This window comes from Bos indicus x Bos taurus, chromosome 10 (assembly GCF_003369695.1).
Source record: "Bos indicus x Bos taurus breed Angus x Brahman F1 hybrid chromosome 10, Bos_hybrid_MaternalHap_v2.0, whole genome shotgun sequence".
NCBI classification, from domain to species: domain Eukaryota; kingdom Metazoa; phylum Chordata; class Mammalia; order Artiodactyla; family Bovidae; genus Bos; species Bos indicus x Bos taurus.
Window position 1 is genome coordinate 36,587,140 of NC_040085.1, and position 13,494 is coordinate 36,600,633.

Here is a 13,494-nt window from a genome sequence, read left to right on the forward strand (position 1 = left end):
TTAAATATTTCTGTGTAGAAATATATACCATAAAAAGTTAAGAGGCAAGTTGGAAAATGCAAGCAAAAAGCAAACTAGAAGTAATATTTACAGTAATTCTAACAGCAAGGGCTGTGATTCACAAGAACTCAGAAAATCAGTAAAAAAAAGACAATACAGTAAAACTGAACAAGGAACGTGAATGAGCAACTCATAGAAGAAATACAAATATTTATAAATTATTTTTTAAATGTTCAACTTCATAAATTATTAAAGAACTTGAAATAAAAATAATAATTTTCACTTACCAGGAAGAATAATTACAAATGACCAGTGTATCCTAGGTTGTAACAACACAATTAGTGGGTGTTTAAATTTGTACAGTTTTCTGGAAGGTGATCTGGCAATGTGTTTAAAATATGGAATTTCTACTTTGATCCAAAATTCCTCCTAAGACAAAAATTGGACAGGTGTTTATATGTGTGCACATATGTGTATATGTGTGTGCATACACAACAAAGATGTTTATGGCAACATTATTTATAAAAGCAAAAACATGACATCAACCCTCATGTCCATAAGTGGGGTCTGTTAAATCATGATACATTTGCCCAGTGAACTGCCATGCTTCCATTACCAAAGGAAACTATGCTTCATGGAAATATTCTGCAACATACTAATTGAGTGAAAAAATTTACAGAACAGAATATGTGATCCTATTTGTATATTTTTAATAAATATGTTTAAATGTGCTTAAAAGTCAGGAAAGATATATACCAAATTATGATTTCTTATTGCTGGAGAACAGGATTACAGAACTCTCCTTTATAAAAAATAATTTTGTGGTTGAACATTTTCTAACCCAAATATTTTTTAATAGTTATAAAAGCAGTAAAAACATGTCCATTTTGGAAAAAACAAATTACATCTTCTACCACAGGCCCATGTTATTCTCACTTCCTAAATTACTTAAACTTTTGCACTTATGGTCTTTTTGTGTGGTTTTTTTGGGGCCTCAATGGATCTTAGTTCCCTGACCAAGGTTTGAACCTGTGTTCTATGCACCAGGAAGTCCTTGTGCTTATGTTTTTATTTTAAGAATATGACAATATTTGTTTGAAATCTTTAGAGGTTTATCCTGGATCTGGAATGACTTGCATGCTTTTATTTTGCAGTTAGAGTAGCTAGTATTTTCAGGAAATTCCATAATAAAAAGACCAAAGTCAAAAACAACAAAATCCCGTAGTCAGCTGAAAATACAAAATTAAACATGAAACAACAGTCAAAAATGATAGACATGAAAATAATTACATTGAAAACCTAAAGAAGTTTTTACTGATTTACCAACAGGGAAGCCGAATCTGGCCTCTGTACACTGACAGTGAATTAAATCTCAAAGATAGAGTTTTGGGTGAAGTAAAAAGGAATAGCTCTATTGCTTTGTCAGGCAAAGGGGCCCACAGTGGGCTAATGCCCTCAAAACTGTGGGTCCCCCCCCAAGGGAGCTTGTGAGGACTCTTACAGTCCAGGAACAGGGCTGCTGATAAGGATCAGGGTTTGTGCAAGGTCCACATCCCTTCAGTCCAGAGATGTCAGATGATGACGGGCCAACTGTGACCTTCTCTGCCATGATGAATGCTTCATCCAGTAGTTAACATCTTCCATTTGGTGAGGGTTTCAGTGCTACATCCCTTGAGGCGGGAACCAGGACCCTGCCCCAAGAATGCACTTTTGATTCCTCACTACTCTTCCCTTGTTTCTACACCCCCTCCTTTCCCTGATTAGCAACTGTTTCAACCTGCCCTGGTTTTAGAAAAGGCAGAGGAACCAGAGATCAAATTGCCTACATCCTCTGGATCATGGAAAAAGCAAGAGAGTTCCAGAAAAACATCTATTTCTGCTTTCTTGACTATGCCAAAGCCTTTGACTGTGTGGATCACAACAAACTGTGGAAAATTCTGAAAGAGATGGGAATCCCAGACCACCTGACCTGCCTCTTGAGAAACCTGTATGCAGATGAGGAAGCAATAGTTAGAACTCGACATGGAACAACAGACTGGTTCCAAATAGGAAAAGGAGTACGTCAAGGCTGTATATTGTCACCCTGCTTATTAAACTTCTATGCAGAGTACATCATGAGAAATGCTGGGCTGGATGAAGCACAAGCTGGAATCAAGATGTGAGAAATATCAATAACCTCAGATATGCAGATGACACCACCCTTATGGCAGAAAGTGAAGAGAAACTCAAAAGCCTCTTGATGAAAGTGAAAGTGGAGAGTGAAAAAGTTGGCTTAAAGCTCAACATTCAGAAAACTAAGATCATGGCATCTGGTCCCATCGTTTCATGGGAAATGGATGGGGAAACAGTGGAAACAGTGTCAAACTTCATTTTGGGGGACTCCAGCAGCCAAAGATGGAGAAGCTCTATACAGTCAGCAAAAACAAGACCAGGAGCTGACTGTGGCTCACACCATGAACTCCTTATTGCCAAATTCAGACTGAAATTGAAGGAAGTAGGGAAAACCACTAGACCATTCAGGTATGACCTAAATCAAATCCCTTATGATTATACAGTGGAAGTGAGAAATAGATTTAAGGGCCTAGATCTGATAGATAGAGGGCCTGATGAACTATGGAATGAGGTTCGTGACATTGTACAGGAGATAGGGATCAAGACCATCCCCAAGAAAAAGACATGCAAAAAAGCAAAATGGCTGTCTGGGGAGGCCTTACAAATAGCTGTGAAAAGAAGAGAAGCAAAAAAGCAAAGGAGAAAAGGAAAGATATAAACATCTGAGTGCAGAGTTCCAAAGAATAGCAAGAAGAGATAAGCCTTCTTCAGCGATCAATGCAAAGACATAGAGGAAAATAACAGAATGGGAAAGACTAGGGATCTCTTCAAGAAAATCAGAGATACCAAAGGAATATTTCATGCAAAGATGAGCTCTATAAAGGACAGAAATGGTATGGACCTAACAGAAGCAGAAGATATTAAGAAGAGATGGCAAGAATACACGGAAGAACTGTACAAAAAAGATCTTCAGGACCCAGATAATCACGATGGTGTGATCACTGGCCTAGAGCCAGACATCCTGGAATGTGAAGTCAAGTGGGCCTTAGAAAGCATCACTATGAACAAAGCTAGTGGAGGTGATGGAATTCCAGTTGAGCTATTCCATATCTGAAAGATGATGCTGTGAAAGTGATGCACTCAATATGCCAGCAAATTTGGAAAACTCAGCAGTGGCCACAGGACTGGAAAAGGTCAGTTTTCATTCCAGTCCCTAAGAAAGGCAATGCCAAAGAATGCTCAAACTACCGCACAATTGCACTCATCTCACATGCTAGTAAAGTAATGCTCAAAATTCTCCAAGCCAGGCTTCAGTAATATGTGAACCATGAACTTCCTGATGTTCAAGCTGGTTTTAGAAAAGGCAGAGGAACCAGAGATCAAATTGCCAACATCTGCTGGATCATGGAAAAAGCAAGAGAGTTCCAGAAAAACATCTATTTCTGCTTTATTGACTATGCCAAAGCCTTTGACTGTGTGGATCACAATAAACTGTAGAAAATTCTTAAAGAGATGGGAATCCCAGACCACCTGATCTACCTCTTGAGAAATTTGTATGCAGGTCAGGAAGCAACAGTTAGAACTGGACATGGAACAACAGAGTGGTTCCAAATAGGAAAAGGAGTTCGTCAAGGCTGTATATTGTCACCCTGTTTATATAACTTATATGCAGAGTACATCATGAGAAACGCTGGACTGGGAGAAACACAAGTTGGAATCAAGATTGCCAGGAGAAATATCAATAACCTCAGATATACAGATGACACCACCCTTATGGCAGAAAGTGAAGAGGAACTCAAAAGCCTCTTGATGAAAGTGAAAGAGGAGAGTGAAAAAGTTGGCTTAAAGCTCAACATTCAGAAAATGAAGATCATGGCATCCAGTCCCACCACTTCATGGGAAATAGATGGGGAAACAGTGGAAACAGTGTCAGACTTTATTTTTCTGGGCTCCAAAATCACTACAGATGGTGACTACAGCCATGAAATTAAAAGACGCTTACTCCTTGGAAGGAAAGTTATGACCAACCTAGATAGCATATTAAAAAGCAGAGACATTACTTTGCCAAGAAAGGTTCGTCTAGTCAAGGCTATGGTTTTTCCTGTGGTCATGTATGGATGTGAGAGTTGGACTGTGAAGAAGGCTGAGCGCCGAAGAATTGATGCTTTTGAACTGTGTTGTTGGAGAAGACTCTTGAGAGTCCCTTGGACTGCAAGGAGATCCAACCAGTCCATTGTGAAGGAGATCAGCCCTGGGATTTCTTTGGAAGGAATGATGCTGAAGCTGAAACTCCAGTACTTTGGCCACCTCATGCGAAGAGTTGACTCATTGGAAAAGACTCTGATGCTGGGAGGGATTGGGGGCAGGAGGAGAAGGAGACGACAGAGGATGAGATGGCTGGATGGCATCACCGACTCAATGGACATGAGTTTGAGTAAATTCCGGGAGTCGGTGATGGACAGGGAGGCCTGGCATGCTGTGATTCATGGAGTAGCAAAGAGTGGGACACGACTGAGCCGAACTGAACCTGCCTTTTCGAACTCAGGGAAGGGGACACAGAAAGGCTTTTGTGCCTAGGAGGCCCACAGGATCCAGCTCGGTTGCTGTAGGAATGATGCTCAGTATGCATTGTGAATAACTAGGAATTAACTTTTTAAATTTTCAGTCTGTATTCTGTGGCCAAGAGGGATGGACGTTACAAGGAAAGAAATTGCGTAAATTTGTCTAAGAATTTAAGAATGTTTTAAAATATTCTTGTTGGTGGGATTAGTAGAATCAAATTTTTTTAAACTGGAAAGGGCAGTTTTTTCTTTTGAGATCTGAGATGATCAAAAACCTTTTATTTTGACTAGACTTTTCTTCTTTTTCCCTCACCACAGGATTCCTATTAATGGAGAAAACCCTAAACATCGGTCATGGCATACTTTAACACCAATAGCTGATGATACGCTTTTCCTGTTTGGTGGACTAAGTGCAGACAATATTCCATTAAGTAAGCTGAAGTTTAGCCTACAATTAATATCTTATTCTTTTTACCTGATTGTATTTGATACTATGGTATCTTTTTTCTGATTTTATAGTTTACCTTTATCCCCAACTATGTGGTCACATCAAGAATTAGAAGGCCCCTTTGCTTTTGTACCCTTACCTCTCTTTAGGGTCTCCTGTTACCTGGGTGTAGGGAAAGGAAGTAGTTGAACTTAGGGGAATTAAAGCCCCTTTCAACTATAGTATTCTGTGATTTTGTGTCCTCCTAATTTTTGATCCAGATGCTTACGCTGTAGTCTAGAATAGGGATTAGAAGAAGAGCCTTTCCCAGAAGGCTCTGAAAAGCAAGATGGGAATGCCAGTTGCTTCTTTTTTTGTTCCAGAAGTATAAAGAAAGTGCTTAGCTAGAGTATTTTTAACTCCTGACACTACTGATTTCAGCGGCTGTGAGTTTGTATCCCAGTTTTTCTTCAGCAGTAAAAATTGTGGCATCAAGATAGACAAATGACCAAGAATTATTCACTTAGTTTGACATATTAAGTGTTTTGTAATTTACTTCAGAGTTTTGTATAGCTAGAGACAGTTTCCTTAAGATACTTTATATACCATTAAGACCTTTTATATAGGCTGTAAAAACAATTACTTGTTTTCCAACAAAAATTTCTCTTGAGCATCAGCTGTGTACCTGGCAGTCTGCTGGCCAGGAAACTTCAGATGCTGGTTGGAGGAGCAGCCAGTTTTTGTAGATTTTTATACTTGTCTAATTTGTGGGTTTTTTAATTAAAAGAGGGAATCTAATTTAAAAACTAACATCGATACATCTTAGATACAGTATTGTGTGTCACTTATATCTCAATAATAAAACTGGAAGAAAAAAATTAACATTTACCCATTACACTAGGGTTTATTTAATATATCTTCATGAGCTCTAGTGCTTCAGATCCCTATATGCTGGTTTTTGTCATAGTTCAAACTCCTAGTCCAGTCAGTTTCTTACCTTAGAGATTCAGCTTAAGATACAGTCACGTGGGTATCAGATGATCCCAAAAAACCACTTGTAGCTTTCTTGGCTGTGACTGTAGCATTGTGGTTAAATGATAACAGCATTGTGGCTGTTTACAAAATGTCCAGTTTTTTGTTGTGTTTTTTTTTTAGTGATGCTCACTGAACTATGTATGGGGAAAGTAATAAGAGAGCTAGGATTTGCTTTAGAATAATTCAGCAGCAAGAATAACAAAAAGAGATAAATGGAGCACATGCGGCAAAATCTCAGTAGTTGTTGAATCTGGGTTATGTGAAAGTTCATTGTCATGTTCACCTGACTTTTGTCCATGTCTGAGAATTTTTATGATAAAATATGCACACACACAAAAGATAGTCATATAAATGTAGCATGATAAATTTGGGGCAAAAAATTAAAATTTTATCCCAAAGACCTGATCTTAAATTTTAAACTGTCATAATATTGCAGGTGATGGTTGGATTCATAATGTCATAACAAATTGTTGGAAACAGCTTACACATTTACCTAAAACAAAACCCAGGTAAGTCCAAAAGTTGGCAAATATTGAAATAGTTAAGAATTTTAAAGTATTAAAATATAGCAGTAAATTTATAGTGTTTGTCATTAAAGCAAGAAACCATTTGGAAGGATATATTTCAAATAAACTTCATATTACCCAAATAATAGATAGGAGAAAGGATATATTCAGTTTCTATCCATATTTGTATATTTGAAAGTATTACTCTTTTAGCTAACTGCATAATCTTGCCTGATAAATATGAAAAGGCTAAGAAATTGAAAGTCTCATATAATGTTAATATTTTTAATAAGTAGATGAAAATGAGGTTGGCTTTATTAGTAGTTGGGTTTTGAAGTGGTTTATAGAAATTTAATGAGGAAGTTGCTTTCATGTTTATCAAGTAGATGACAGATTATTATTTTATTAACTGATGTACTCATTAATGTAAATTTCTTGAAAATGTATTAGTTACTTGTGGTATATTATAGAGTAAAAAATTGTAGAAAAATATACCATTATTAGACTGCAAAGAAAATCACATTCATATTGTAATTCTTATTTTTTCTAATTTGATTGAATGTAATGAAGATATATTCATAGGAGATTCAAGTAGTTTTTTTCCTTTTCATGTCATGTATTCCAGAATTTTTTACTAGATTATTTATATTAATGTGAAGCTAATTAATGATATATTAATGCATAACCTAATGTTATGTATTTCAGAAATTTAAGAAATAACAAGTAACATACTTGAGAAAAAGGCCTGAGAAAATATATATACATTGTGTATATATTAATATGCACAATACATTTAGAGCTTATCATAACTTCATATGTGATTATTATATTCTTATATATAAAAATTCAGTGGAATGTATTAGCAATTCTGGGTCTTTTGAAATATATTGTTTAATTTGAAGAGTTTTATATTAAAATCCAGGAACCCAATGTTCTAGTCCTTGCTCAGCTAACACTTAGTTTTTTGGCTTGGGAAAGTCACTTTGAAGAAGCTGAGCATCAATTTCTTCATCTATGAAATGAGGGAGTTGGACTAGATGAGCTCTTAGTTCTCTTCCAGTTGTCTGTGTGAATGCATTACTTATAGACCACAGTGGTAGTAAGAATGTGTTTAATTTTTCATTGCTCCTGTTTAATATTTAAATCCTTAATGAGTAATTAGAGCCATACAACTGTTATCAGTAAAATACTAGTTAGAACTGAGCTATGTGAAGAGATTTCTTTGAACTCAACTGATGTGTCATGTAAATCATATGCTTTATTAGAATGTTTAGGTGATAAGTTTAGAGCAGCTGTGAGAGGACAGAAACTATCAGTCTATAGAAAAAACATCAGGTTGCAAGCTAGATGTCACCAAAATCAAGGCAGGAAAGGCTTTCCAGTATTCCGAGATGATGAAGTCCAGGCCAGAGTTCCCCTCAGGCAGATAAGACAGAGGCAGATCTATCTTCAGGTTACAAGGTGAGGAGGAGAACAGGTGGGATACAGTTTATTGTAAGGAGAACATACATAAGTGTATATATACTAATTGTTTTTATGAAAGTAAGAATGTACTTAACATCAAAATGTATTTTGTGCAAACTTTTCCAAGTTATAATCTGAAAGGTAAGCTGCCTAATCCTCCTCTTGTAATGCTACAGAAAGGTTTCTTAACTTTGTTATTACTGACATTTTGGACCAAATTATTCTTTGTTGTTAGGGGTGTCCTGTGCATTTTAGGATATTTAGAAGCATCTCTGGCCTTTATATAATAGATGCCAGTGGTGTTGTGCCCACTCCCTCTTGCCACACATACCTGGTATTATAACAATCAAATATCTCCAGATATTGTCAGATGTCCCCTTGGGGGCAAAATTGACCCTGGTTGAGAACCACTGTCCTACAGTCTAGCACACTCTTCACTAGGTCTCACTTTAGATAAACTATGCTTAATAGCCATCTATGTAATCATATCAGATCATCTATATAGGTGGCTATCAGCAAGGTCCCTTTTCTGTTTCTGTAAAAGATGTCCAGTAAAGAGTTGCTATGTAGAGCCTTGAGCACTGTTGGATCCCATGAGTATTGCCAAGGTTACACATGGCTTTCTCTTCTCAAAATTAAGCTGTTCCTTCCTGTGAGGGCTGTCTCCTTTGCTCAGTCCCTCCTCAAAACCCTGTCCCCAATCCTACAACATAATCTGCGTGTTGCTGAAGATCTATACAATTTATATTCTAACATACAAGTTGGAGAATTGGGCAGAGTATTTCCCAAACAGAATTTCTAATGACTCAGTTCTGTTCTGAGTTCCAAGTGCATTAGTCCTTAAACGTGTCATGATTGTTTGAGAAAACTATTTTAACAAATTGTACACAATCCCACTGTTTGCACTTGTGGAAATTAAATAAAAAGAATTAATGTACTAAAAATAGTTGTGTGGTAATAAAAGACATGTTGGGAGGCATCTGTTGCTTCAGCAATTTGGTCTGTTAAGGAAAGCAATCAATTACTCTCAGAAACAAAGTAATGACTTTGTGAAACTTTTCATTTATTTTCTAAAAGTGAGAAATTATGTGTACTGTTTTCTGAGAGTTAGACCCCCAGCAACATTGAATTTTATAAAAACGTAACATTGCTTTTGGTAAATAATATGAAATCATACATGAATATGAGCTATCAAGCCATTTCCAAAACAACATTAGATGCTCTAGCTCTTTCTGAAATAATTTGTGTATTGAGTTAATGATGCTCATATTTTGTGTTTGCTTTTGTTAGTCAGAAGTTTTTGAGCACCTACTGGATGCAGAAAACCTTATTAAGCATTTTTAAGGAGAACATAAAATTAGATTACCCAAATTCCAGTGGTGTGCTGGTACATAGTTAACAACTGCTCTCCAAGAAAAACAAAACCAAAAAAAATCCTAATTTGCTGATTTCCACTGTGGCCAACATATCATTGAACATGGAGTTGACAGGCACCACTGGCTTTACCCATGGGGCACACTACTGGGGCCATTTTTGACCTTAAAGACTTTATAGAGTTTTTGTTGGGGGTTAGAAAACAAATTACATCAAACAATTGAAGTAGTAGATAGAGCAGTTTGTCTTCAAATGTAAGTTAAGATATTATAAAATAAGCACATAAATGTTGAAAGGTGCTGAGCAGGGAGGGTAACAGAGCCAATTTGGGTGGTCTTTGGAATGCTTCCTGGGGATTTTGAGCCTGTTTTTAGGCTCTGAGAGAATGACTTCTCATTCTAAACCTAAGATACAGGGTGAACCAAAGCCTAGAAAGAGATATAAGCTTTTCTCTTAGGGGACACAAATGAATGAACTTGGCTGAAGTTGGAGGGAGGGGTCATTTGTGAAAAGAAAGGAATTACAATTTATCAGAAAAAGAAATAGCTGTTGATCATAAATTTTAGGCTAAGAACAATGGCACAGATGCTTCCTGATCAGGAAATATCCATGTTTAAAAACAATAAATATTTGAAATATATTATTTATCAGCTCTATGTAGCTGGAAGAGATTAGAGACAGACAAATGAGGAACATGTTATGGTATTCTGTACCCAAAGTGATTAATGTGACAATGTAAAGAGAATGATGAGAATAGCGCCATGGCAGATAGCAATAAGAAAACTGTTTATGGAATAGGCTGGTCAGTTCTTTTTAAAATTGTTTTATTTTGTGATACTATTTATGAGATAAAGAGGTTAGAAAAAAGTTGAAGGATATAATATGAAAGAGTTATTGGGAGTCATCTCTTTCATTGAAATAATGTGATTTAATGAAACCTAGAACTTAAGTCTCTAATGATTCCAGAGGAATCTTTAAAATCTAACCTCTTTGAGGATATGGCACAGGCTTACGTTCAATCATGCCTCTTTTGAAATAGATTCAGTTTTAGAGTGTTCACTTTAAAATTGATTTATATGTGATGTACAGCTTCTTCCTTGATAGTATGTCACTGTTTATAATTTTCAATCACAGGTTATGGCACACAGCCTGTTTGGGAAAAGAAAATGAAATAATGGTATTTGGCGGGAGCAAAGATGATTTACTTTCCTTGGATACAGTAAGAAATTTTCATATCTAAATATTTTCTCTGAGTAATTGTTTTATTGAAGCTAAATGGCTGTTCAAAAAGATTATTGATATTCTCACATTGAAAAATATGGAAGGGCACAAAATGTTACACCGTTGTATGATTAATCTCCAGAATGAGTGACTTTTGTGAAGCATTTCAGGATATTTGGAGTTGATAAATCAAAATAGGTCTATTAACATTAGTCAAGTTATTAAGAAGAGCTTTAAAAAGATGACTCTTCCTTTTCTCTTTGACCCTTCCCATAGTCTGGGTATTTATAATTTTATCAAATTAAAATATTTTTAAAATATTTGTAAACATGAAAAGAATACATATAATGTATATGTAAACTACTAAGTATAAGTACTCTCGAAATTTGCTACCTAACTTAATAACTGGAACATTATCAACGCTAGCTTTTCCCTTCATGAGGAAACTACTTTGAAATGTTTATATTTTATTTCTATTTTATGTTCCCTTTGCCACTGCTTTATCCACCCCTGTTTTACAATTGAGTTTAGTTAAAGCATTCTTATTTTAAAATCTGATAAAACTTAAGTCAAAGGAATAAATGAGTAGATTTTGTAGTTTGTGTGGCTCAGCTGTTAAAGAATCTGCCTGCAATGTGAGAGACTTGGGTTCGATCCTGGGTTGGGAGGATCCTCTGGAGAAGGGAAAGGCTACCCACCCAAGTATTCTGGCCTGGAGAATCCCATGGACTGTGTAGTCCATGGGGTCGGAAAGAGTTGGACTTGACTTTCACTTTTCACTTTGGAAAGTATTTTCCTTTCCCTCCTAGCACCCTGGGAAATTCAGAGAGATGGGCACAGTCTGTACATGATGGACCAGGAGCTCAGGATTGCTTGCTCTGGTTTGCATCAGGTGCTGGGGAATGGCTGACGCTGGGAGCTGGCAGGGGTGGGCTACTCTTGAGCCAGAGCCCGCCCCCAAGAGCCCCAGTGCCCTCTCACGTCTTCAGGCATTGTTTTCTCCAGAGTTGCTCCCACAGAGTGGCAAGCCCTGAAATAAGGTGGCTTTTCTCCTGGGAATTTGGTTTACTGTAAGGTTCTGGGGCCTCCAAATCAAATGTTAGGTATAGTGAAAGTTTTAGAACTTTCTTTGGCTAAGAACTCAGTGCTTTAATAAAAGATTAAAACCACAACTTTACCTTTATTTAAAAAGCAAATTTTTTGGTTTGTCTTTGTTTTCTTGGCACTAGAAATCTCTATTTATTTAGGATACAAACTTTATCATTAACATATGAATTCTGATTAAAATCATGATCATAAATTGTGAAATTCTAAAGACCTATTTGAAAGGATAAGAAAAATGTTTGCTGACTCCTCCCCATTAACTTTTAGATGAGAGAGTCATTATCCAAAAAATCATCCAAATCTGTGATTTTCAAATTAGGAATTCCCAGGGAATCTATCACCTGGAAAAGGGAGACAGAATAAAGAGATTTTAAAATGAGTCATGTGGAAAAAAAGTTCTGCTTAAAAGACAAAAAACTTGAAGACCACTACCATTCTCATTTTGAAACCATGTTCTAAGAAAAAAACATTTGCAGTTATATAGGCTGTGCTTAGTTAAAAGTTGGGTCACTGAAAAAATTGTAACCATACACCCAGAGTTTGTATAGCTAGGCAGGTATGTATATATTTGTGTGTGTGTGACTAGAGATTTATTTGCTGCTTTACATGATTTCTTCTACATTTATAAAATAGAAATACTCAGTTATTAATGTTATTGTTATTTTTATTAAAAATCTTGATAACTCCTTTTTTATGTTGATTAGGGTCATTGTAATGATTTATTGATCTTTCAAACACAGCCTTATTCATTACTCAGGTAAGAAAATTCATTACTTTACAATATATATGTTATTAATATATGATCATTTCTTTCTTCTTCCTTTTTGGGAAGTGTTACAATATTTTTCAAGTAGTTTATCACTTGAATTTAAGTTTACAGCTGCCTAAGAGTATAACCAAATTTGTAATGATGAACCATACGCCAGTGTAATTTCTAAAAATTAAAATATACAGTGTAGTCACATTTTTGTTTCTAAAATTGAATTTAGTTCATGTAGGAGTATTAAACATAGTGTATTTCCTTGATTCTAGGCCCAACTTTTTCATATTTTAACTTTTCTGAAATCAGAGTGTATTATACTAGAGTATAATATCAGAGTGTCTAATACTAGACACATATATGTGCGTCTCAGTTAGTATATAGAATTTCTCTTTTAACCCCAAAGTTGTTGTTTAGTTATTGGTGTGACTTTGTGGGTCAGCTCTGCCCAGGAAGAGTTTTGAGAGTAAGCAGGGGGCCAACAACGGAGCATTAAGAACTCATAGCATTTGAGGCAGAAGACAAGGAGGCACAAGAGAGTGAGCAGAGTTAAAGATGAAGCAGGAGGTAACAGAGCGCAGAAACTGAGCGGGGAGATCACTGCAGATGGAGCATCTGCCCACTGTGAGGAGGTCACGGAGCATCTGGGTCGGCAAGTGCCGTGGAGTGTGGCGGTACTAAGACGTCGTTGGTACCGTAAGGGGGAAGCCAGGATAACTTCTGGGGGTGAGCACCACAACCAGAGGAGTGAGGGTATTTGTTTCCATGATTATGGGAGAAGCCATCAGCGAGTCAGCTATTGGAAACACAATAAATGAAGGGCAAATGAATGGAGCAGGCTCTTGAGATTTTAGCAAGAGGTAATAGAATTATCCCTTGACTGGAGGAAGAGTACTTTTAAAATAATGGGGAAAGGAGGAAATATAGCTATAAAAATAGGTGGCTTTGTTGGTTGGGGCAGGGCACGGAGGAGGTTTTGGCTGACAGCGA

At 36.5% G+C, this 13,494-nt stretch overlaps 1 protein-coding gene across 3 annotated transcripts in view; it reads left to right on the forward strand.

Moving 5' to 3' along the window:
• KLHDC1 (kelch domain containing 1) overlaps window positions 1-13,494 on the forward strand; it is a 40,326-nt gene that overhangs the window by 22,227 nt on the left and 4,605 nt on the right. For all 3 annotated transcript variants that reach the window (XM_027553688.1, XM_027553689.1, XM_027553690.1), the window contains 4 exons: window positions 4,932-5,044; window positions 6,512-6,584; window positions 10,554-10,638; window positions 12,449-12,501. In XM_027553688.1, the coding sequence (XP_027409489.1) occupies window positions 4,932-5,044; window positions 6,512-6,584; window positions 10,554-10,638; window positions 12,449-12,501 (324 nt within the window). The remainder of the gene's footprint in view (window positions 1-4,931; window positions 5,045-6,511; window positions 6,585-10,553; window positions 10,639-12,448; window positions 12,502-13,494) is intronic.